This window comes from Python bivittatus, unplaced genomic scaffold, assembly GCF_059951505.1.
Source record: "Python bivittatus isolate LINGU-HERP-01145 unplaced genomic scaffold, Pbiv_v1 ctg000350_np1212, whole genome shotgun sequence".
NCBI classification, from domain to species: Eukaryota; Metazoa; Chordata; class Lepidosauria; order Squamata; family Pythonidae; genus Python; species Python bivittatus.
In genome coordinates, this window is record NW_028277074.1 from 16,120,736 (window position 1) to 16,147,868 (window position 27,133).

Genomic DNA, 27,133 nt, shown 5'->3' on the forward strand with positions numbered 1-27,133 from the left:
TTCACCTTCTCCCTATTATAGCAACTCGAATTCCTTTCCGGTTGTCTTTTCTAATAAGGGAAACTCGTTAAAGCCTCGGAAAAACTCTTTAACTGATCCCCCATACACCTACCGGAAACAGAAGAATTTACTTCCGACTTAAAGTGGAACTAGTAAAAAGTGCTTTGAATTTTATTGTAGCAGCGCAGACGGGCTCGCAAGGGGCGCTGGGAGTCGTAGTTTTTGTCCTGACGCGGGGGGGATTGTGTATCTGCGCTTTTCCCCCGCCAGGGCCCCGCGCGCAGGCCTCGCCGCCCGCCCGCTGGAGTTGGAGTCCGCGTAGGCCCCCCCGTTTCCAGCCAGGACTGTCAGGGAAAAATAAAAGCTTCTCGGTTGGACAGTCGTTGCTGCCACGGCGGAAAAGAGAAAGCAGCGGTGCTGCTCCACTCGCAGTGGGGCTGGTTTGTTTTTGTGACGGAGACTGAGGTGGCGGCGGGTGAGTCTTCAAGCGCGAACTCCGGGGCGCGCGGGTCGGAGGAAAGCGAGCGGGAGGGGGAAGAGGAAAGCGCCTCGCGCTGTATCCGGGCGGGAGGGGGGTCTCGTGGCCTCCTCGCTTCTTGTGTTTTGTTTCCGTTTCTGCCCCGCGCGGCGCGAGTCTCATTTCCGTTTCGAGTTCAAATAACAAGGAGGCGCCGCCGCGGGCGACGGTGGAAGGCCTGGACCGAGGGAATGGTTTTCCCTTGGCGCCTCTTCGTCCTGGCAAGATTTTGCCTCTTTTCTCGAATCATGGGGCGGGAAGGATGCCTGCGTCCTCTTCGTCTCTTCCTTTGGCCATTGGAAAAAGAGGCCTCGGGAGTCCAGGCGAAAGTCAAGTCCCTTTGGCAGGCGCCTTCCTTTTCTCCACTTAGAGATGGGTTGATATTTTTTTTTTTCCTGACAACGTCGTGTCCCGAAGATGGTGTCTGACAACAAATTTCAAAACTAATTCGGCAGCCCCTTTCTCTCCCATAATTTTAAACACGTTCTCGCTATCCCCGTGTTTGAAACGCTCTGCACCATGGTAGTCGTCAGTGTTTCGCAGTTTTTTCTTAGGCAGCAGTATATTCTGTCAACATCGGTATGGAATTATTTCAGAGTAAGGAACTTAAGAGGCTGTAATAGCTTCTTGTGGATACCCTTAGTTGATAGCAAAAGTTACTTTATAAGTAACCTGACAAGTATATCAACAGTATACTGGCTGTTTAAAGTGCAGTAAGGCTTGTTGCAATGAAGTAACACTACTTTGAAAATTGGAGAACTGTGGATAAATGAAATATGTGGTAGTTCTTATGGCAAAAAGGGGTTTATATTGTTCATGATATATTTCTTTATTTTTCTGTTTCTTGTAATACACTTTGGAGACAAGGTGCATGCAGCCGTTTCTTCAGTACAGTTGCTACTTATCTTGTAATTTTGATGATGCCCGCTAGAAATAAACTGCTGTTGTTCATGGAATTTATTAGTGGATGTGTATGTAGGGTTAATCATTTTTACAAGACCTCAGTTTGATAAAGGACCAAGAAATATCAGAGAATTGGTCTGGGAGCAACTATCGCTACTTTTATTTCTCTTTACAAATACCAGGTAAAGCAGGATATAAATCTAGAGGGAAAAAAGTTTGCTTAAGAATGTCAGGCCTTGAGTTTGATGCTCTTTCACTTATTTATTGATCAGTCAGGACTACAATAATTACCCCAGATTAATTCTCCATTATAAGGACCAAAAAGTATCTTTCCCTTGTTTTTATTTAAAAATATTTCACTTTTCAGCCCAAAAGCTTCCAATTTCATTAGACTCCCAAGAGCATCTTCCATATGTCAGTAGTGAAACAATCCCAGCCCCATGGCTTAAATGGTTGAGTTCTCATGATAGATTGGATCATAAACTAGCCAGTTACATTTTAGCCAGCATATTATGTACACATGCTGGCTAAAGGTTGATTATTTTATGGTTCACTATATTTTGTGAACTTCTTGGTTGATTCAATAGATCATGGCTAAATTAGGCAGTGGTAAGAGTATTGTGAACACAGCCAATGACACTGAGAGGAAAACTGGATAACATGGGAGGAGAAAAGATTTGGTGTTGGTTCTTAAATTTATAATTCTTGTAAGGACTAGCTGAGCTGTACATTATTCGGTAGCCTAATTATAAGGTTCCCTGGTGATATCTGATGGAATTCCCAAATGCCTAGTCTTATTTCTTTTCTCTCCCTTTGCTTTACAATCTAATGGTATATGTGCTGCTATGTAGCCTAGAATTTTTGGAAATTATTTTTTTCCATTTTCTGGGAGTCAAAGCTGGATATTTTGAAATGGAAAGTAGTATAGTATCACACACATTTTAAAAAATCCCAAACTGTAGGACTGTGCAGCATTTCCAATATGAAGGCAATAAGCTACTTTTGGTTGGGGGGGGGGGGATGGACATCTGCCATTCCTTAAAGCAGCCATTTTCCAGGCTTGCTTGGCCACCGCCCAAAGCTACCATGAGATCCAAGGAAAAGATGCATTTGGTTTAAAGAGCTGCACACTAGCAGACATTTACTAGCATTTGTACCCCTCAGTGTTCTAAAGCACCATTTTATCTTTGAGTCTGAAGTTCTGCACAGCCCTGTCTTTTCAAAATGTGTATTTTAACTGGTAGCCATAAGCAGATTAAAGATAATTCTTTTAAGTTATAAAATTTATTAGTATGTTGTATGGATTTCTTGGAATAGAGTAAATATAACGTATGCTGCATGTCTCAGAAATTGATAGAAAACAAAATGAGTTCAATATAAGGAATAGTGAAGCAACATCAGAGGCTTGCAACAAGTTGAGACTACAATATTTCTACTAATATTGTAGTCTCATTACTGTATTATCTCCTTAAAAATAAATCCAGAATATATGAGGTTATTAAGATATCAGGTATCTAAGCAATTTTAACACAGAAATGATTTCTGTTTACTGTATAAGTAATTTCTAGGGCTGTGCAGCACTTCAAGTTTCAAGGGCAAAAAAGAAGTACTTGAGTGTGTTTACATAGCACCCATCAATAACTTAAAGCAGCATTTTTACATTTAATGGAATTCTAGAATTATTATTAACCATTATTGCTTTATAGTAGCACTCAACAAAATGTATTCCTAATATGCATTCTTTATGCTATACTGAAATACTGTATATCTTTTTTTTTCAGAGTATATGAAATAGTAAAAATATATGTCACATGACATTATTTTAATTTTAACATCATGTATGGACTATTTGCTGTGTTTCAATTTGCAGGCTATCTCTTGAAGTATGTCAGCCATGACTAAAAGAGAAGCAGAAGAACTAATAGAAATAGAAATCGATGGAACTGAGAAACAAGAGTGCACTGAAGAAAGGTATATAGTAGGACTTCATAGGACCCCATACATGTTTATTTTTTATAGTTGCCTTTCTGATTAATAAAGGAAAGTTAAAATAAATTCCAGTTGAACATTCCTGTTCTTTTAAGTTCTATGGAAATAATTTTTGCTTGACTGTACTTTAAGGATGTAAGTATCTGAGGTTTTTTTGATGAAGGAAAGATGGAAAGCATCATAAATTTGTTATTAGAAATGGTCAAGGAACATTGACCAACAAGTTGAGGCAACAAATGTTTCTTCTACCTCATTCCTTGTTACTTTAGAGTACGATAGAAATTAAATGGTTTATAACATTGATATAAAAACACCACACAAGCAGGATTTTCTTTAAAGGCGGAGTACATATTTCTATTAAGATGACAAAATAAGTAATAAAAATATTTAACTTATAGGAAAAAGATGAACACCTCTATAGTTGTCAATACAGAGTTTTCACTGAGTTGAATTGATTTTAGATTCCAACTCTTCAAAATACTAATCAAGTATTTCGTGGCTAATCAACTGCCAACACATTTTTTGCAATTGATATAAACGTGCTCGTGTCTTAGAATTCTCTTGTTCCTTCTCATGTGTCTTTTTTCTGGACAGCTGTTGCCTTAATCATATCCTTGTCCTTCATCTTGAATATTCCTTGGGGGGTCGGGAGCAGAAACAACAGAAAACAGTTGAGAATTTCATGCTAAATCCCTGGGTGATTTGCAAAAAGACTACACCCTGTGCCCAATTATAAGAAAATTCCAACATCTTGCAGTTAATTAGAAATGCATATTTATGTGAAAAAGCTCCACTGAGGTCTGGTACACAAAAAAGGAATTCCTGTTGTTATTATTTAACCCTTTGGCCTTATCCTTAGTTTATTGGATTTCAGAATTCAGTTTAAAAAAAAATGAAGTAGTTCCCTTAAACAAATATCTATCTGTGGCCTTCATGTCATCAGTCATTTAATATTTGGAAATTACATTGATTTAAGTATTTACATATAAATAATCTACCTGTGCTTTTGGTTGAAGAGATGTCCAATATTACTGTACTATTTAAATTTGTTCAAATCAGATTTAGGCCAATAAATGAAAAAATCTATACTAGAAACAATTTTTGTTTAAAATGCAGTGGTTTTTTTTTTAATTCTTTCATTTCATTTCAGCATTGTTGAACAGACTTACACTACTGCAGAATTTGTAAGTCAGGCTATTGATATCAATGAACCAGTTGGAAACCTAAAGAAACTGCTGGAACCAAGACTTCAGTGTTCTTTGGAAGCACATGAAATCTGTCTGCAAGATATACAGGTATAAGCACAAATTAGTATGGTTAAAAGTCGTTAAATAAGCATCAGTTTAAGAGCCAGTTTGATTTAGTAGTAAAAGTACTGGACTAGAAACTGAGAGACTAAGATCTAGTCCTCTGATAGGCACAGAAGCCAGGTAGGTGAACCTGGAATATTACAACATGCTCTACATGGGGCTGCCCTTGAAGAGCATTCAGAAGCTTCAGGTTGTACAGAACGCAGCTGCCTGAGTTGTAAATAGTGTCGGCTACTCGGCACATGTAACATCACTGCTTCGGGAGCTGCACTGGTTGCCAATGTGTTTCCAAGTACAATGCAAGGTGCTGGTTGTCACCTATAAAGCCCTTCATGGCTTGGGATCGGGTTACCTTAGAGACCATGTTTTCCCAGTTGTTTCTACCCATCCAATCCAGTCTGGCAGGTTGGGCGTGCTCCGGGTCCTGTCAGCCAAGGAATGTCGGCTGGCGGGGACCAGGAGACGTCCCTTTTCTGCTGTGGCGCCTGCCCTCTGGAACACCCTTCCTCCTGAGATTAGGATGGCCCCGACCCTTTTGGCTTTTCGGAAGGCCTTGAAGACCTGGTTTTATGCCTGGGCCTGGGGCCCCAAGCGTGTGAAGGGCCCCGTTTCATGGTTGTGCTGATACAATGGCTTTTTAAAGATTTCTTGGCTGCATTTATATTTATATTTAATTTTTTTGTAATGTTTTAAATGTTGACTGTTTTTATTGTTGTTAGCCGCCCAGAGTCACTGGTCTGAGATGGGCGGCTATATAAATTGAATGAATGAATGAATGAATGAATGAATGAATGAATGAATGAATGAATGAATGAAATCTTCTCTCAGCCCTACCCACCTCACAGAGTTGTGGGGAAAATAGGAGAAAGGAACAATATGTACACTGCCTTGAGCTGAAAAAAAAAAGTGGGATATAAATTGTTTATATATTTATTGCTTTATTAGATTGTACTCCACCCAGAGTCATTTTTGTGACATGGGGGGCCATATAAATTTGATTGATAAATTAAATAAATCTAAGTACTGAGTAGAGTTATTCTGATCTCTTTGTTTCTGTTAGATATTTTGTTCTTAGACACATTATTACGTGCATTTAGTTGGAATAATTTGTTATTTCATGAAAGGTTATAGACCACTCAAGCATAGACTCATGTACACTTTTGTTATACAATGCAATTTTTTTTCAGCCATGCTATTTATGTCATATCTTATACATTTATCAAACTAGTTGCTACCTTTTATTGTAAAAGTTTTTGAATAACTTAAGGGAAAGTAAAACATATATATATTTAAGTTCATATTTATTTAGGAAAACAGAATTTAAGATCAGAGATATGAATATGAGAAAGCTAAAATACTATGGCAAGTACTCTAGCCTACTTTAGATGTGAAATGGTAACGTTTATGGAATGTAGTATTGCATGTAGAGGAAAGTTCCAGCTTTGATGTTGGAAACACATTGTTCTAGGATGCAAAACAAATCCCTGTTTGGTTATGAATAAATCAGAAGAAAAGGATAGAATTTTATTTACTCAGATGAATAGCATGTTTCTGTGTATGTGAATGAGGGGAGCAGAAAGTTGTCTTTTTTTTTCCTGAAAACATAGGAATATCCAAGCAGCTGTATAGAGCATAAGCAGTACTGTGCAGCATAAATGCTAACTATTTTCAACAAACTTCCAGAACAAAGGTTACTGTATCCTGGGGAAAAAAACTATATTTTGATCTGAAACAATTTTGACATGTTAAACAGTGACATTAATTATGACTCTTTGTAGTATTACCGTATAATATAGTGGTGTGTGTGTGTGTGTGTGTGTGTGTTTGTATATGTGTATGCATGCATGCATGCATACTGTCATACATCTTTAAAAAAATACCATGATAGCTTTGTTATTTGTGATTGGGAAATAATAGTTTCATATGCTAATTGAAAAGTCAGTATCTCTTTGAAACTTGGTAAGAACTTGGTTGTTTGTGTTGATAGTTTTGAATTATTGACTTCAACATTTTTCTGAATCTCCTTTCATTATCAAGCTGGATCCAGATCGTAGTCTGTTTGATCAAGGTGTCAAAACAGATGGAACTGTGCAGCTTAGTGTCCAAGTAATATCGAGGCAAGGTAAACTATTAAAGATTATCTAATCAAGAACAGGCTTTCAATCTAAAATGATACAAATAGAAAGACAAGGGGGTGAAGAAGGAAAAGGAAAATATTTCTGGCATCGGTTCTTAATAATTCCTAATTTCCATAATGGGGAGCTGGGATAGATATCAGCAGCTTATGAAGGAATCACAGGGCACCACTATTTTCTTTTTTACTTGCTTCTCCTTCCCTCCACTTCTTTCTTTGGAGATGCAATATAACTTTGAAAAGACTGAAATGAAATCCTTTGCTAATTATACATATAAGAATATTGTTGTTGTTGTTTTTTAAAGAAACTGAATTTTACTGTTGTGGAAAATAAAGGCCAATTACTTTTTTCAACATATTTTTTAAAATCAAAACTGCATTTGAACATGCGATCTTAGTAATAATCATGTTCGTTATATTATATTGGAATATTATGTTATCGATACTGTACTGTTTCATTTTTTGTAAATACTATTTTTGTATGCTCATTCACTTTCCTTCTCTCTCTATAGGAATGGAGCCAAAATTAAACATCCTTGAAATTGTAAAGCCAGTTGAAACAGTTGAGGTAGTGATTGATCCAGATGCACATCATACTGAAACTGAAGCACACCTTGTTGAAGAAACTCAAGTAATAACACTAGATGGAACTAAGCATATTACCACTATATCTGATGAAACATCTGAACAAGTAACTCGATGGGCTGCAGCATTAGAAGGGTACCGTAAAGAACAAGAACGCTTAGGGATACCCTATGGTAAGACATTGTATCATTAAATGACAAGAAACAGGGATGTGCAAAATCCATTGTTCTGTATATCTCATTTTTCTCAGAACATGATAATATGGTCATCTGAGTTTAGCAGTTATCTAGAAGTAAACTTTCTAGAACATGCCATTTTAGACCATGTCTAAACACCATGAACCACTTTGTGTTATAGAAAATTTATTTCCATAAAATTACTCAACCAGTCCTGCAAAGTCCAGGTCAGTGCATTATGGTAGAAGAGTGGAACATTATGGGTAATGCTGGAATGTTCTGTCTTTGCACACAACTGTAAAACAAATTATACAATGGAATATTTTGGTCTTCCTGTTTCATCCACTGCAAATAGTTCTGTTTAGATTTATATATTTTGTAGATTACAAAATGATGTTCAATTATAACAGGTTACCACAAATGGAATCAAACATTGTTTTGTCTATCCAAGGAAGAGAGAGAGTAACAATCAGACCACTCATGTGGAGAAGGGCGAGAAGCAAATGCCTAGTGGTCATGTAACTAAGGGAGGGAGGCATTTAAATCACAAATACTGCTTACAGCCTAATCAAATCACTCTTCAAATATCAAATAACAGAGCAAATAGAGGACGATGGGGATCAAAAAGAGCAATTATCTTATCTTTAAGCCAGCTACTATGCTGCGATTTACTTACATTCAGGCAATCCACAATTCCAGCATACTGTTTAAAATGAGGCCTTTTCTTCATATTTTTTCAATTTTTCAATATGTGTGTTTCATTCAGAGGAACTCAGCCCACTCCTAAGCCACCTTGGCCCAGAGAATACTGTCGCTTTAAAGAACAAATGTGACCACTTGACTTCAGATAATCTCAAGGACATTCTGCCAGCTCTGCCCCCTAGAGATGACTGCCCAGGCAAGCAATCTGCGCAACCTACAGCAAGACAGTGCACAGATGACCCCCTGGAAGAAAACCTGATTGACTCAGTGCCTTGTCAGACTTGGAACAAGCTGAGATTATTGAAAGACTGGATGACGCGAGAGAAACTTTAGTGGCAACACATAAAGCAGCCAAACCTCTAATTGATTTGGTTTTACCAACTACCCAAGGCCAGTGCAATTACTTTGAGAGAGGACTTGTTGACGTCTCGGCTCCTTCCTCTGACTTGTGGAATCTAAACATGCAGATCATCAACATAAAGTCCCCTGGAGCAGATACAAACTTCTCCACCCTGCCCCCATTAAAACAGCACAACACTCAGAAACTCCAAAGAACAAAAAGTTGGATGCTGTTGATAGACAAGAGGCAGGTCTTGACTGCCTAAAATCCTGGAAACCACAACTACAGCTAGGTGGTGGGCCACACCAGAAACATGAAATGGATATTTGTAGCCTAACACGTCTAATAACTGGCATAGCTCTCCAGGCAAACCTCTGCTCCTGGAACCACAGGAAATTATGACAAAGGTAGCCCCTGAGGCAGGAAGAAGACTACCACTCAGGGCTGAGACAACCCCTCTGGCCAATGATATAGACATGAAACAGCAACTTGCTAATGTTCACTATCCTACACACAAACTTACAAAACTTACCTGACTCCATACTGAGTGGCAAAGGTAGGCCAGATTACGACGAGTGTACCTTCCTAGATACTGAAGGAATTTTGGACCTCATCTTACCTGTACAATGACTGCATGAGCCACATCATCCAACCACAGACCTCAACACATTGCCAGCTACCCCTTCTGACAATAAACAAGGAAGTTCTATTTGGCTACAGGTAGTTCACATTTTAAGAACGAGTTCCCTTCCCAAGGTCTGCCCTTAATTCAAATTTGTATGTAAGCTGGAACAGTATTATTGTATAATACTGTATAAGTAGTATTGTGTAATTTTCTTACATTCTTAACTATGGTTTGTCTGTAACCTGGACATTCTTAACCCAAGGATTCCCTGTATTGACCTGGAATATAGCCGGATGGAAGAAGAGAATGTCAGATGGAGATCTGTTGGAATTCCTCTCCAAGTTCAACATCATAGCACTTCAAGAGACATGGTTAACAGCTGGTGATGAAAATGCTCCCCAGGCTTTAAATCGTGGTCTACAGCAAGGTGTAAATTCAAGATAAAAGGGCAGGCCTGGGGGATTATGTGTACTCGCCAAGGCAGAGTTGGGCTGGCAAGGGCAGGAACTGGCCCTCAGAGAAGACCTCTTCTATCTTCTAGCTATTCATTTTAAATATAAATCATCTGAAGTTGTGCTGCTAAATGTATATCTACCTCCATATTCCTCTCCCAGCTTCTCCCCTGACATCTGAGTGCAATTAGGAAGGACAGTCTTAGAGATAAATATAAAACATCCCAAAGCCATTGTGATCCTGCTGGGTGACTTTAATGCTAGGGTGGGGGCTTCCTTGCATGATTATGCCCATTTGGGCATCATACCCAAGGATTATCAAATGACCCAACCTGGCACTCCAGAGATTCTTAAAAGAACAAGAACTGATCTCCTTGACCTATATATGCAATCTTCATATCCTAGGAGGCAAAGTTAGTTGCTTCACATCTATTTACTTTCCATGCTGGAAATGCCAGTGATGTCCTGTACTATGAATGTGTCTCAACAGACAAAATTGACTTATTTTCAGACATTCAAGTTTATGTAAGGGAGGACAGTAACCATCAACCGATTGTAGTTAACTTTTATGATGGTTCTGATTTAAGACTACCCATACCACACGACAAGAGGCTACTTGCTAACCTTGAAGTGAGGCAAGCTGGGAGGCTCAAATGGTCTAAGATGGACACCAAGGCAATTGTCAGTTTTATGAACTTGGAGAGGGCCCAATCTTGGATGAAAATAGTTGTTACACCTACTCAAGACCCAAACAGAACTTTTATCAGGTATGCCAATCTATGCTACACGTTAAGAATTTTTTTAATAGAAACATTTCCAGCTAGGAACTGACAGCCCATAAGATCTAATTGTTTCAACCTTGATTGCTCTCACTCAAAAAAGACCTAAAAGCAGCTATGCATTTGGTTCAAAGAAACCCCACCCCAGACAATCATGCCAAGATGTTAAAGCTCAGACGCAATTAGAAGAAACTAATAGCCACCAAGAAGGCTCAACACATAGCTACAGTTTGGTCTGAGCTACAAAAATTAGCAAAAGGGTCCAACTCAGTCATATTTTGAAACATTGTATCTGATGTGCTGAAGAAGCATAAGCTTCTACTTGATATCCCCATCTCAGCTACAGTTTGGGAGGATTTTTATACTAACTTATTTGCTAATTCCAGCCAGGATCATCCAGAAATGATGACTACTGAGTTTTTGACCCTTGATAATCTAACTCCTTGGCCACCAGTGTCAGTGACAGAAATTAAACACATTGTTCAGTCATAGAAACCCAATGAGGCACCTGGTAAGGTTTTCCTACCCCCAGAATTTTTCAGTACACACATTAACTGGTGGGTTCCACTGCTGGCAAGACTGTTTACATATATGGACAATACTGGCCATATCTCAGCAAGTTGGGAACTCTCCATTGTAGTTTCCATACACAAAAAAGGAGACAAAAAGACCCTAAAAATTACAGACCCATAAGCCTTATGTTAAGAAGTATGTAAAACATCCCTTGAGAAAAATAGAGGATTGGGCGATTGAGAAGAATATATTAGTGGAAGAACAGGCTAGGTTCAGACCTGGGTACTCCACAATAGATAATTGTTTTGTTTACACCACCTTATTACCAAATATACAACAAATGGTAAACATCTGTTTACAACTTTCATAGATCTTAGTGCAGCATTTGACTCCATAAATAGAGAGATCTTATGGAAGAAGCATGCCAAGCTAAATATGGAATCTAGACTTCTACACCTGGTAAAGGCCCTTTGTACAAATACATGCCTGAAAATCTGTACTGGAGTCAACGGCTCTCACACAGAGCATACCCACTTACAAAAGTGTTAGACAAGGATACACTTTGGCCCCAATGTTGTTTAATCTTTATGCTAATTACATCCCAGGGTTTCTCTATTTTACAGATGTTCACTTGCCAAACATCCTTAACATAACCATCAACATCCTTTTGTATGCAGATGACATGGTTCTGATGGCAAACTCCCAAGTTATCCTAAGAAGATTAATTGGGAAATTTGGTGCCTATTGCACTTCTAACTTTTTGAATATTAAAAAAGACTAAATCCAAAGTGGTGGTTTTTGGGAAAAGACAGCCCAAATACAATTGGCACTTAGATAAGGAACCTATAAAACAAATAGATTCCTTCTCATATTTTGGGTGATTTTTACGGATTCAGGGTCTTGGGCCAACACAAAGAAAGTTCTATAAAGGCAACAGCAAGCTCCAAAATGCTAACTAAATCACTTAGTTATAATCACCCAAGCACTCTGCTTCCCATTTTAAAGGTCCACAAGGCGAAAATTATACCAATGCTAACATATGGCGCAGATCAAAGGCCTCCTTATTTGAACAAAATCAAGGATACTTTTTAAGAACTCTTCCTGGGACCGACAGGAATATATACCTGCAGAAGCAGTAAGAGCTGAAACAGGCACCCACTCCATTTAGAGTCTAACAGTAATGAAAGTCTTTAATTACCAGTGAAGGAGCCTCTCAGTGGAACCTGACAGACTACCAAAAATGTGCCTTGAAAAACAGATGGGCACACTTCATGGATTAATCAACTTCTCCAAATCGTCTCACATACCAGCTTCTCAGTACAATATCTGTTTTCAGCTGGATATCAAGCCAAACAGTCCTGGATGTTAATGCCCAAACCGATGTTGAGTCACTTGAAAACATCAGGTCGTTGGAATGGCTGGCCATAAATAAAATGTCCTTTCAAATAGAATAATACTTGACAATGGGTTTGACTCAATACCATAGGCTAGCTGTTATCAGAGCAAGTTTCGAGCAGTTAGATTCTATGGTCAAATACGGACAATTCCACCAAGTGCCGTATTTTGAGAGAACGTGTTTCTGGAGCATCAGATAGAAGACATTGCCCATGTCCTATTCAACTGTCAATTATAGGCTTCAGCAAGGGCTCAGTTCTTACAGACACTACTTGACAGAAACATATATTGGGACTCTAACAAAAGTTTATCTTCCTTCCTTCAGGGCACAAACATATGTAGTCACTAGAACTGTTAAGTTTATAGACAGGGCTGACCAACAGAACACATTTTATATAACACTTTGGGGTTACATGGGAAGATGATGAATTCACCTAAGCACACACTGTTTTTGAATGTTTATATTCATCTTATTACATATCACTGCATTCTATTTTATCTTATACTATTTTACCCTTTTATCCTTATCTTACTATATTTTATTTATTTTATTTTATTTTACTTTATTTTATTTTATCTCACCATAGTCTATTTTATCTCATTTTACTGTATCTCACTTTACTATATCTTACTGTGGCTGATGCTCATGCTTTGATATGGTCAGCTACATTTTCTATTATGTCTTTAGGGTTTATTTACAGTCAAAACTTTAATTTCCTTGGTTCCCAAGGCAAAAGGAAAAGGAAGCCTGTAAAGTATACTTTTCTTCATCACACAAAGCATACTTTCCTGTGTTGTCTTCATAAGTATTGGTCTTAAAGGATCTTGGAAAGTCATAAATTCAACACTGAGGGTTAAATCTGGTGTTGCACAAGCAGACATCCATTTGCCCAATAGATCTTTCTCTTTTATTCCCTTGTAACCCTCACCCAAATTTGTTCCATGTGGTGAGTAGAAATAGTGCTATATTCCACAGAATAATATGAATACTTACTGAGACATATATTTTTAATTTATTCTATGTTTATTATGCTAACAATTTTGTTATAAAGTTTTTCTTTTCTAAAACTAATGATTCAGGTGGCGAATTATATATGAATCTGAAAGAAATTCCAGTTTTAATTAATGATGTGTTAGAACTGAGTCTATTAATTCTTAGTTGCTTCTGCTCAATGACAATATCCTCTGCTGGAATTTTATGATGGCTTAATTATTTTTTCAGAATGTACATTATATAGAATATATCATAACAGTTTCAGCATTGGAAAAAAAGAATACTTTGTATTTTCCTAGATCCAGTACAGTGGTCAACTGACCAGGTACTGCACTGGGTTGTATGGGTGATGAAGGAATTCAGTATGACGGACATAGACCTCAATACTCTTAGCATTCCGGGAAGAGAATTGTGTAGCCTCAGCCAAGAAGATTTCTTCCAAAGAGTCCCTCGAGGAGAAATCCTTTGGAGCCATTTGGAACTTCTTCGAAAATGTATGTGAATTTTCTCAACAAGTGTCTTTTTTAAAAAGAATAAAAAGTTTTACATTGTGGATGTTCTAGTTCTCAAGAAATGTATGCATGAAATGTGAATTTAAATGCTACTTAGCTGTGTGAAATTATAAGAATCCATTTATATCCTTGTAGTTTTTTATCAGAAAAAATTAATCTTAACATTATTTGAAAGATACTGATACTATAAAACACAGTAGAATCATTCTAATATTACTATTGACATTTCAATGCTTATGTTTTTCTATTTAATAAAACAATATTGTGCAATTTTTTAAAAAAGATTTCAGGCTGCCACTTACTAAAAATAAGCAGACATTAAATAAAAATAAAATGCATAATTTTCTATACTGTTATGGATACCAAATATACCTTGTCTGTCTGTCTTTCTGTTTGTCTGTCTGTCTGTCTATCCATCTGGGGTTATAAGCTGCTCCAGGTGAAACTGACTTTAAGTAGCATATATCCAGCCATCATAAATTGAATTCAAAGCATACAGTAAGCATTACAATAAATAATAGCTACCACAATTCATAAAATAGCAATATATGGCAGCAGAAGCCTGAGAATCTAATCCATTCACACCACCAAACACAAAACAACTGCTGTTGCAAGGAGTAGATCATACTGTGCCCGTTTCCAAGGCCTCGTAAAAAAGTCATGTTTGCATGTACTTCCTAAAAGTGTGTGTGCACGCATGTGCTGTATTAGGATATCCAGGCAAATGCTGTTCCACAGAAGAAGGTCAGTGACTAGAAGGCTTGTGTCTGATTCCTAAAGATGGCAGTCCTGTATCAAAGAAACATTAAGTTAGCCCACCCCACTGGATCTTATTTGGCAAGCAGATACTATTGGGAATCCTGCTAATATCCACCTTCTCAACTATATAAAGCTAAATAAATAAATAAATAAATAAATAAAACCCTCTCCCCCTCAGTGTCATTCTTAATAAAAGCATACCCTAATGAAACGTTTTCAATAGCAGAAGGTAACTGGTGAAAATATCTGGGTATTTAAAAAAATGTATGAAACAAAATTGCCTTATAGAATTTATAGTGTAATGAATATAATAGATAGATAAATGAGAAAGTATCTTTGTTCACTGTGATATATTTATAGTAGGATGTACAAACTGTTCCGTGTATAGAACAGCTGTTTCAGGTTATTTGACCCATGCATAGAATGAAATGTCTGCTTTGTCCTTGCATATTGAATAAAATGGAGTTTATTCAGGTAGAACTGCTGGTGGTGGTGGTAGTGGAAGCAGGGAAAAAGCCAAGGACATTGTTAGCGTGAGGGAGGGAAGGGAAGGCACTGAAAAGATTGGTGAGCAGATTGGCTGGTAGGATATGCCATTCTGGGACATCAGTAGCAGCTGAAGAGAGGGAGGAAAAGCACTAGGATATTGGGGGATGGGCAGGCCAGTAGGATATGTTATGATGGGCTATCAGCAGTAATAATGGCTGAGGGAAGATGTCTGTAGGATTGAGGGGCAGGCAAAGCAATGGAATATCTTGTGCTGGGACATTGGTTATGGCGGTGACTGAGAGGAGGAGTAAAAGTGCTGAAAAATAAGGGGGGTGGGTTGGTGGGATATTCATGCTGAGATATTGCCTGAGGAAATAAGAAAGGGAAAGTTGGGAAGGCAGGCTAGTGGGACATGCTACACTGAGAGCTTTAGAGAGGGGAGAGGGAGAAATGCTTTGCAGCTTTGCCTTGTTTGCCTTGCCTGGAATCTTTTTTCTGAAACTCAGAACAATCAAAGCACTTGGGAATTTAGTTCTGCCAAAGCATGGCTGACCTGAAAGAGTTTGGCAGAACATACAGAATCTATTTTTGTCCATTCCCCCAATTTATGCTTCATAAAATTGTATCATTTTTTATTTCTTTTATTTCTTTCCTTGTTCTTTCCAGCAATAACATTTTCTTATGGCAAAAATTTGTCTTTATTATCTATTGCAGATGTACTAGCTAGCCAGGAACACTCTGGAGAAATAGCAACAGTTACTATTGATCAGCGTAAGTTGTCATTCTTTGAATACTTATGAAAGAAAAATACTTTAATCAGAGTCAGACCTTAAACTCTAAAAACAAAAACAGCTTTCATAAAAGTAAAAACTATAATTTAAAGTATCTAAAGTGAAATTAAACTGAAATTATTACTTTTTTCTGAGAAAAGCTATTCTGATGGATGCACTCCTATTTTTATACTTGGGCTAAAATTATGTTACTGATGAACAGCCTAGTTTTTGAAATCTCCCCCCCCCCCAAAACAGCTTACAGTCATGTGAAAAAGAAAGTACACCCTCTTTGAGTTCTATGGTCTTACGTATCAGGACATAATAAAAATCATCTGGTCCTTAGCAGTTCTCAAAAGTAGGTAAATACAACCTCAGATGAACAACAACACATGACATATTACACCATGTCATCATTTATTTTACAAAAAGAAAGCCAAAATGGAGAAGCCGTGTGTGAAAAACTAAGTACGTCTTATGATTCAATAGCTTGTAGAACCCCCTTTAGCAGCAATAACTTGAAGTAATCATTTTCTGTATGACTTTATCAGTCTCTCACATCCATACATGTGGAGGAATTTTGTCCCACTCTTCTTTACAGCATTGCTTCAGTTCATTGAGGTTTGTGGGCATTTGTTTACACACAGCTCTCTTGAGGTCCCGCCACAACATTTCAATCGGGTTGAGGTCTGGACTTTGACTGGGCCATTGCAACACCTTGATTCTTTTCTTTTTCCACCATTCTGTTGTAGATTTGCTGGTGTGTTTGGGATCATTGTCCTGTTGCATGACTCAATGTCGGCCAAGCTTTAGCTGTTGGACAGATAGCAGATCACATTTGACTCTAGAATACTTTGGTATACAGAGGAGTTCGTGGTGGTCTCAATGACTGCAAGGTGCCCAGGTCCTGTGGCTTCAAAACAAGCCCAAATCATTATCCCTCCACCACCGTGCTTGACAGTTTGTATGTTTGTGCTGATATGCTGTGTTTGGTTTTCGCCAAACATGGTGTTGTGCATCTGGTCAAACATGTCCACTTTGGTCTCGTCTGTCCAAAGGACAGTGTTCCAGAAGTCTTGTGATTTGTTCAGATGCAGCTTTGCAAACTGAAGGCGTGCTATCATGTTCTTTTTAGAGAGAAAAGGCTTTCTCCTGGCAACTCTTCCAAACAAACCATACTTGTTCAGTCTTTTTCTAATTGTACTGTCATGAACTTTAACATTTCACATGCTAACTGAGGCCTGTAGAGTCTGAGATGTAACTCTTGGATTTTTTGCAATTTCTCTTAGCATTGCACAATCTGACCTTGGGGTGAATTTGCTGGGATGCCCACTCCTGGGAAGATTGGCAACTGTCTTAATGTTAAAGCAGCAGCCATGAGTCCAGCACAATCCCAAGTCTTACACCAACTCTTTTGAGGAGTAACTACTACTACTGCTACTACTGTCTAGAGTAACTATTGGGGCCAGTGTTCCTGGACATTTACTGATGTGAAGCAACTTTGATGGATTTAATCTAAGCCTATTTATGAAATCCAGACCCGATAGCCTCCAAGTACTGGTTCAAGCTTTCCTTCGGATCTCTGGTTTGGCCTTGGGTGACACAATACAGCTATTAGTCATCAACTTACGTGAACTGGTGGATGACCTCCCCAAGAGGCTTAGTATAGATGTATTAATGAATTAACATCTATATTATGATGGGATATTGAGGGAGCTGGGGAAAGCTGAGAGCCCATATTGGAGTAAACAAGGCCTCTAGTTCTGTCCCTCCATGACTACAAACTGAAACCATCCACTTAGGAGCAGAACCACTGCAAAACTCTGCCTCCAACTTCCATTTATTTTAGGCAGTCCAGTAATACATCAGTAATAGAGATCCAGTAGGACAAAGACCTTCATCCAGATCCTGATGGCCATCATAAGAATGATAACTCCATTTTCATCCTATGACAGTCTGAATTCTAACTGGCAGAAATATAGATAAGCCATTTTTTGTAAGACCCTGGAACAGAGTCACCATTGCTTTCTCAAGAACTTTCTCCAAAAAAGGAAAGTTGAAGCAAGGTGGAAGTAATCAAAAACCCCTGGGTCCAGAGATGGCTTCTTCAAGAGGGGTGTGTGTGTGTTCAGCATTACTTTCAAAGAAATACTGATAGTTTCCTTGATCCAACAGCTCACACCCTACCTAGCTACCCAAAGGAGCCAAGAAAGGCATGGATATAGAGCACAGTGGTAGAACTCACTCTGAGAGAATCCTATCTGTTTCCTTAGACACAATAAGTTCAAAAGAATCTTGTCTGAGTTTGGGAGTAAAACAGATTAGTTTTGGTTATTGTTTGGATGGGACACCACCAGGGATTAACAGGGCTGTAGGCTGGACTGAAGTTGAAAAAACATCCCTGAAGAAGGGAGTGGCAATGTCTTTATTACTGTTCCTAAGAAGAGTGCATGGATATATGCCCATAAAGTCACCAGGAGTTAAGCTCAACTTGAAGGATATTTTATTTATTTATATTAGATGACCACAACATTCTTACTTAATTTAGGAGAAAACAGTAGTAAGTTTACTCATAGAAATGGTAATGCAAAAGTTACATACTGAATTGGTATGTAAGTACATATGCAAGGGTTGAATAAATCAATTTTGTATTTTCTCACAAATGTCTCCATTTAAGTCCCATTTTCAGTTTATGTGTAGGGTTTAGGTTACAGACTTAAGGGTTAGGAAATAATGCTTTTAATATTAAGCATTAGTTATTTTACCGATCCATTATATATTCCTTTTCTTTTTTTAATTACAGCATGTTAGGCAGAAGATTATTCATTGCCATCAAAAATTTCTAATGTCATGAGAGATCTTCTGTGTTCTGATCAGAAATAGCAATTTTGTATGTGTTTTGTTATTTGTAAGTTTATTGTCTTGTGTTTTGTCTTCTGTAGCTGTGCAAATAATTCCAGCATCAGTTCAGCCTTCTACTCCAACCACCATTAAAGTCATTAACAGTAGTGCAAAGGCAGCAAAAGTACAGAGAGCTCCAAGGATTTCAGGGGAAGATAGAAGTTCACCTGGTAACAGAACAGGTATTTTTTTTTCTAAAAGCAAATGTTTTAGTTATTACTCTGAAGAAAGACAATGATTTTAAAGTTAAAGGGAGAGTATGTCATCAAGTGTTTGTGAAAAAAAAATGTAAAAATGAAGTGTAATTTCTGGAAATATAGAACTATATAAAGACACACACTTTATATTCTGTTCTTCTTGTATTTTAACATTTTCACATGCACAGTTGGTTGAGAAAATAGATACATTCTCCAGTAAAGATAAAAGATCTGTTTAAGAAGGGATGAGTTATTTATTTGTGAATTATGGTTGGCCCCTAAAAAGTGTTGAGTTTGAAATAGTTTCACTTCCATTCTTTAATAAAATAATGGAAGTGAATCTTTCAGAACTAAGGTTTCAATCCTAAGTGTATTTAATCATATCTCTCACTAAATGTATGTTTATATCTTGATGCAAGACTCTTCAAGAATTTTCTTAATGCATATATACCATAGAAAATGTAGGAGAGCTTTGTTAATCTATGGTGACAAAAAATCAGGAGTCTGGTAGCACCTTTTCCAACTAATAGTAGTGCAAAGGCAAAGTTTATTAAAAGGCATGAGCTTTCATGATCTGATTGCTTACAAACAGCGCTAAACAATTTTATTAAGTAATTTTGTAAATGAGGATTGGGATGCAGGACTTCAAAAATAGTGTACATTAGCATGATAGTACAATGTTAGAATTAACTAAAATGTTGGAAAACAAGCTTTTGAATTAAGAAAATATTCTAATTGAGCTAGCTCAGTGTTCTCCAACCTGGCTGGTCTGCAGATGTGGATATCTACTCCCATGATTTTCAGCAATGGTGATGTTGGAGAAGTCCTAACTTGTGGAGCATGCCCAGATTATGGAAGGTTGATATAAATTGTAAAAATATTTATGCATATTTTATACTTGAGTTTTAACCTGTAGAGTTTTAATAAGCAAAAAGCTTGGTCACTTCTTCCACATTTTAGTTTATCTTAATTTGTTGATGAAGATTTCCTATTGTTATATTTGTTTCTTATTTTTATAGTAGATTACAGGTATTCCTCACTTACCGACTGCTCTTTCAGTGACCGTTTGAAGTTATAACTGTGCTGAAAAAGTAGATTTATGACTTATCCTCAAAGTTGCAGCTGTTGCGTTTCCCCGCAGTCACATAATTGTGATTCGGGCACTTGGCAACTGGCACACCTTTACGATGGTCGCAGTGTCCTGCAGTCATGTGATCTCCATTTGCAACCTTCACAGCTGGCTTTCAACAAGCAAAGTCAATGGGGAAGTTAGCAAGAAGCCACAAGGTGCAGTCACATGATATCATGCTTAATGACCACAGAACTGACATAAGTCAGGCGCAGTCACATGACTTTTCACTTTACAACCATGTCGCTTAGCGGCAGAGTTGCCAGTCCCAATTGCAGTTGGTAAGTGAGAATTACCTGTACAGAGTTTCCTAAATTTTCTGACTTTACTATTTCATTCTGTTACTCTGCTGCATATTAGCTTTATATATATATATATATATATGCATATTAATCATAATAGGAAACAATGGTCAGATCCAGTTATGGCAATTCTTGCTTGAGCTTCTGACTGATAAAGATGCCCGAGATTGCATTTCGTGGGTTGGTGACGAAGGAGAGTTTAAACTAAATCAACCAGAGCTAGTTGCACAGAAATGGGGACAACGTAAAAATAAGCCTACAATGAATTATGAAAAGCTCAGTCGTGCTTTACGGTAAGTTAAAAACTCTTGATTGATTTTGTAGTATTTTTATATTGCTTTTCAGTTGAAACTTGTCCTAGAACAATAGACATATGATCCATAACAGCTTTACAGGCCCCACCTAGAGGTTTGTAATCTAAGTAGCAACATAAAAATAGAAGAAAAAAGCAACTTGGATTCAGTTCTTAAAGTTAAATGACTAATTAACATCAAAACAGTTCAAGCAGAGGAGGAGCCTGTTAGAGCTGACTTTTAGCAGAGCTAATGAAATGCTGCCTTCTCATTCCCTCCTGTATCAGATGTATTTATACTATAATATGGAAATACAGGTATGGATCGGGATCATATTCTTTTTCTAATAAAATAGCTGTCAGTTACCAGTGCATTCACAACCTGAGCATTAAGATGTTGAAATCTCAGTTGTTTGTCACTGAAGAATGATAGTCAGATATTCAGCACCTCCTAACTGATATGCCAATTGGAATATAAATACTCTGAATTTTCCGTATTACTGATTTTGTAATAAAGGTCTTTGCAAAAATAAAGAAAATGCATATTAAGTGCATTTATAGAAAAATGTTTTCAAACATGTATACACTTAGAATTGTGTATTATGTAAGCATATTGTGTTAAAATATTATCTAAGTATATTGACAAATTAAATTAATATATTAGTGTGGATGAGATGGAGCAGAAATCATGAATGTTATAAAATTGACATGTACTAGAAAACATTCAAAGTTATTCTTTAATAGTAAAATTCAATTTTGCTATGTTTTATTTTACTTTTTAAATTTATTCAATTCATTTATAAGCCATCTCAACCACAATTGCAACTCTAGGTAGCTGTCATCTACCTAGACCAGACTAAGAAACAGATACCATGCAGACTAAAGCTACTTTTATTAGAATAGCTTTAATAACAGAATCTTGCAAGTCTGAATATGCTACCTTTCCTCCCCCTTTTATCTTCGAGAGAATTGGGTGGTAGGTGGGAGGCTGAGGCATTTTCACAAATTCCTTTCTTGGGCTGGGCTCAAGTTTTGTTTATCTGATTCTTGCCTTGATAGCGGATCTTCCCTCTGTCCTTCAAGGCCAAACTCATTATTCACTGGAGTAGCTTATAAAATACAAATAATTAAGATTAAAATAAAAACAAAGGAAAGACAAATCAAAGAAATAACAGTGAGATTACTAAGACCCATGTTGAGGAAACAACAGAATTAGTTACACACTACAAAAAACAGATCAAAAAGTACATCATAGAGAAATGTGGTTCCAGAAGGCAGTGGTTTCCACAGAGAAATTTATGTGATGGTACATCCTATTTATAAACCATTTATTCTATAATGAAGTACTTCTTTCCATCCTTAGTATAATTCCAATCAGTATCATTGGTGGTTTCAAATTACGCTATTATGACAATGAGAAGAATATTTTTCCAATAATGTAAAATCCTTTGATATTTCTTTTAACTAAAAAAGCTTCAAACTCTGTGGCTCATTATGAAGATATTCCAACTATAGAGTTTGTTCATTTTAAATATTTATTTATTTACTTGCTTGCATACTTGCTTACAGGCCGTTCTAGTCAGAACCGACTCCCAAGTGATTTCTCTCTCAGTTAAGACAAAAGCTTTGAAATAGCTTATAGAAATGGCCGCACATTTTTTTTAAAAAGTGTTTGGGATAGATCTATAATTTTTCTTTTCTTTTTTGCCAAATTAGAAGATTTTGTTGAGCTAAACGCTTTAAGATGGCCTGTTCTTTTTTCTTTTCTTTTTTTCCTATCAGATTTTATAGATCCACTGTATTCCAGTTCTCCCAAATATTCTCCAGTCTATGAGCACTGGACTGTTTCATGGTGCCAGTTCATATGCAGATATACAGAAGTATCCTCATAGGCTGTTTGAATCTTGCAGTCTCTGTTTTAATGTTGTATGTTTTAGCTGCAACAGTATTTAATAATCCAGTAGTGATATATATTGAATATTTGGGAAATTGGCTAAGCTCAAATTTAAATGAAATGGACATTAACTAACACTAGACAACTCTGTGCCCCATTGGGTCATCCTTTAAGAGCAAGGTAGTGCAAGCTGATGTAACCAGAATTAATATTAAATTATAGGCTGACCATATTTTTTATCCCAATGCTGGATGATCCCATGATCATCTAAGAAGAGTATATATCATAAATAGAAAAATAATTGTAGTGGCAAACAAACTTCAATAATAAGTAAATATTTACTTACCTAAACAGATAAACAGAATGACCACAGGTGAGCAAAAAAGCAGTGGGAGTGGGAGCAACTTCTGACTTCCTGCCAGCTTCCCCATTGACTTTGCTTGTGGGAAGCTGGCAGGAAGTGCCAGAAATCACAATCATGTGACTGCTGGGACACTGCAGTGGCCATATGTTTGTGAATAAAACTGGTCTGAACATTGTGGAAATTTCAGTTCCACTGGAGTAATGGGTCCTGGATTTTTTATGCATTCTTTAAGTTAGTGGATTTTAGGTACCTTAATTAAAAAATTGTTGTGGTATAATGCACCATTTGGGCTAACTTGAGGGTACAAACAGATAAACAGTGAGAGTTTTAGTAGTATATAGATGATATGAGTGAGCTTCTTTTTATGTTTTGTGCCACCTGCACCTTTCACTGCTGTGTACTCTGAATTGGCACAGATTTTGAGGGACAGCAGTGGACAGGCGAGACTAGATTCCACAAATTTTTTAAATCGGCCGGCTTCAGTTACTTTTCATTGTCTTCTTGTTTTATTTTATTTCCTCAATGAAGGTATTACTACGATGGTGATATGATCTGCAAAGTACAAGGCAAAAGGTTTGTATACAAGTTTGTGTGTGACTTGAAGACTCTCATTGGGTACAGTGCAGCAGAACTGAATCGGTTGGTGACAGAATGTGAACAAAAGAAACTGGCAAAGATGCAACTACATGGCATTACACAACCAGTCACAGCAGTTGCATTGGCTACTGCATCTCTGCAAACAGAAAAAGATAACTGAGGACTAGGACCTAAAAGCTTGGCAGCATTGTTTTACACTTAGCAGTTTCTGGTTTTAAAATTAGAACTGCATCTATTAATTGGCAATTCAATATGATGCATGATTTTTCTACAAAGAACGCTCATAAATTTGGATCTTTTTTCACTTAAAAATGTATTTCATGTACGTTAAGGGCACTCCACAGGTTCTACAATATGAAGACATACTGGTTGTAGCAAATAGTTTGGGAATTATAAGGAAATTGAAGATCTGTTGGTACTATGTCATGCTGTATTGCTGATTTTTTTTTCAGGGCTTAAAGTAAAGCATTCACATAGTATTAGAACAGTCAGGTTTTGTTTTGTTTTTTATTCTCTGCACTTCTGTTCTTCAAATATCAGATGTTGTTAATAGATTTCTAAAATTAGAGCAGTTTCTCTTAACCATCCTCATAACTTAAGCATGACAAGTTGTAAGAAAAACAGTGATACAAAGGTGATTTCTTTGCCCCTTAGCAAGAAAACTGTAAGGTAATGCTGAAAAGAGAAATCCAAGTTTAAATCCAACAAGCCAATTATGAGTATTTTGATATATGTAGATAAATATGTGTATTTGAGGGGAAAATGCTTAACTATCTTGAGAAATTTTGTTAAGCTTAATGTCTGGCACAAAAAGGATTTCCACATTTTTATTGTAGGAGATTAAAAACTTGAAATCTGTCTCTCATCCAAAGAATAGATTTGCTTTGTTTAATCTACACTGCAGAGTATATCAGCTGTTTCTGCTTTTATACTTGCACTGTAATTGTCTTTCAACTGAAGACTTAAGTTAATCACAGAAAGAACCCCCTTCCTGTTGAGAAAGAGAATTAAAGAATGAAGTTTGACTTCCCTAAGCTATATAGATAGCTGTGTTAAAAAAATAAAATAAAAAATATACTTTCTTTAAATTACTTGGTTTCCAAGCTTTGCTGTAATGCTTTGGAAATAAAAGTGTTTATTATCCAGATTGAAAAAGCAATAGTTCTGTAAATTGAAAATATTTTTAAAAATTATACCCAGTTGAAATCCAGAAATGCTAAAAATAGTGCACTGTTTGCACCTGTGTTTTCTTCATTTTTTTGACTTATAAAGCCTGGAAAACACATTCATGGGTATATTTGTTTTTGTTACTCTCAATTTGTTTGGTATAAATATTATGAATTCAGGCCATTAAAAGTTATGGTTTCACTTTATCAGAAAAAGTAGCAAGTTTAATAGGTTCTTTATCCTTTATCAACAATCACTTAGTTGAGCATCATGCTTCCATAATAAGCAGTAATCATACAATATGGCTTAGTTCTAGGCACACTAGTCTACAGTTGTCGTTACTTTAACAGCTCTACTAATTTCCAAGGTATACTTTCACAGTTTTAGTCATTTTCAAGTTACTAAAAAAAATTCAGGAATATATTGTAGGGTTTAAAGAACATTTTGGGCAAAGAAAGCATGTGATAATCTTGTGGCCAGTTAAATCCATTCACTCTGGTGTGTAGTACAATATTTAGCAGACTACAAAATAGCAGTTTAATTTCTATTAGTATTTTATGTTATTTTTCAAGCTTTTTTAGAATATTTTTTCTTCCCCAATCTGTACAATAATTATAAAGAATCGTCCATTTGAATTGTATATCAAGAATTCACACTTTTGCTTTAGTAAGAACAAAAAATAAGATAGTGTCACTCTTTCTCTTCCAATATGCGCTTTAGGATTGTTGCCACATAACAAGCAACATAGCTCAGATTACTCATTCATATTTACAAGTCTGTTCATTTTGAGTCAGATTAGTCTGATCACAAGTTAGTTAATGCTATGATAGATATTCTCTCAGCTATGCATATAATAGAATAAGCCATAATAAGGAACATGGCATATGGCCACTTTTTTATATACATTGGATTTTTTTTTTCAGAACTTTAAATTTTCATTGTATTTCTTTAATAAGTATGCTGCACTTGTAACATTTGTTCCAGTTTATAGTGCTGATGTATGTTAAGCCTTGCTTATAACAGAACCATTGAAAGGAATAAAACAAGTTAGAAATATTTTATTATATTTCTTGTGAGGGACAATCTGTGACTAATTTGAGGTCTTCAGTACAGGGGTATGGATTATTATATGTCAAATGGCATTGTGTGGCTGTCAGAATAAAAATATAGATCGTATATTCCCAAATTTTTGTAAAATAGAGGGTTTGCATACATTTTTACTCTTCAAGGACATGTGCTCTACAAATTATGTATTTCCTTTTGTGTTGAATGTTTTGGTAATTTTACATGAAACAATTATTTTCTATTTTTACGCTAAAATATTTGTGCATAAAATTGTCAATATAGTAAAGTAAAAAAATAAAATAAAATTTTACACAGCAGTTTTAGTTTTATGTCCAAATATTTCCTTCCTGTACCAAGGAAACTTCCTCACAGAGATGGGGGTTGTGGGAAGAGACCATGCATGCACTTAGAGTGCTCTCTAAATGCTATATGTGAATAACATAGATAGAGATTGATAGTTTTTAGAATGCTAATATATCCTGTGCTACATGGTATGTTCATCCAGAATACAGATGCTTCTGAGGACTGCCATTTCACTTAACATTTTGTAAGAGGAGTGTAATAGTTTTTCTCTTGAAATATGTAAATTCTATTAATAAACCTTTGAATTTGTACAATTATAGTGTGCACATTACAGTAGCTCATCACTAATTTAGAGATACAATAAATCCTAATTTAGGAGATAAAGTTAGGGAAACTTGTTTCTTTCAAAATGCAAAAGCTTTAATACAACAGGAGCAGGTCAACAACCAGAAATAATGGTGAGAAAATTCTGTGTGAATCATTATGCAGTTTCCTGCGTAATCTTTCCTAGTATATGCCTAGAACAATAACAAGAAAACCCCCACCTTGCATTGCTTGCTCTTTTGTTTCTGTTGCAATCATAACACAATCAATCCTGGAAGTCAACAACTGGCTATACAAACTGCAGTGGCATACAAAGAATCCTGGGAAGAGAGAAGATATGTCTTGCAAAAACTGAGAAGGACGTGTGTGACAGGTGCGTCACCAGTCTCAGAATGTTAATCTAGAAAAAAGGGAGAGTGGCAAAAGCCCAGAACCAAATATGCAGCTAAGGACTGGGGTGAAGAAAGCAGAACACAAAGGGAAAAGCAGAAGGCCAAGATAGGAACTCAAAGGAATTTCATAAGATGCCACAATAGATATACTGTTCCAATAGATGGTACTTCAACCTCAGCTGTTCCAACACCAATGTCCAGGGTATGGAAAATAACCAAACTAGAGACCCTAATTCAACTAACCTGAGAAGATCTGCTAATG

General features: G+C 36.7%; 1 protein-coding gene across 2 annotated transcripts; it reads left to right on the plus strand.

Annotated features, from left to right (window-relative positions):
* Nucleotides 1–71: 71 nt before the first annotated feature.
* On the plus strand, nt 72–26,394 carry GABPA (GA binding protein transcription factor subunit alpha). 2 transcript variants are annotated; one of them, XM_007430624.3, is made up of 10 exons: nt 72–475; nt 3,291–3,391; nt 4,560–4,704; nt 6,757–6,841; nt 7,366–7,611; nt 13,714–13,908; nt 15,889–15,945; nt 18,887–19,027; nt 20,574–20,766; nt 23,552–26,394. In XM_007430624.3, exons 2-10 carry the CDS (start codon nt 3,306–3,308, stop codon nt 23,778–23,780), a joined length of 1,377 nt encoding a protein of 458 aa, XP_007430686.1. In that variant the 5' UTR covers nt 72–475; nt 3,291–3,305; the 3' UTR covers nt 23,781–26,394. The 2 variants fall into 2 exon arrangements, with proteins under 2 accessions (XP_007430686.1, XP_088000730.1); XM_088144604.1 differs by lacking the exon at nt 72–475 and adding an exon at nt 649–1,602.
* Nucleotides 26,395–27,133: the final 739 nt, after the last annotated feature.

Coding starts and splice junctions, on each gene's coding strand:
- GABPA (XM_007430624.3), top strand. CDS start 3,306: ATGTCAGCCATGACTAAAAGAGAAGCAGAAGAACTAATAGAAATAGAA. Junction 4,705..6,756: donor TCTGTCTGCAAGATATACAG/GTATAAGCACAA, acceptor TTCATTATCAAG/CTGGATCCAGATCGTAGTCT. Junction 20,767..23,551: donor AAGCTCAGTCGTGCTTTACG/GTAAGTTAAAAA, acceptor TCCTCAATGAAG/GTATTACTACGATGGTGATA.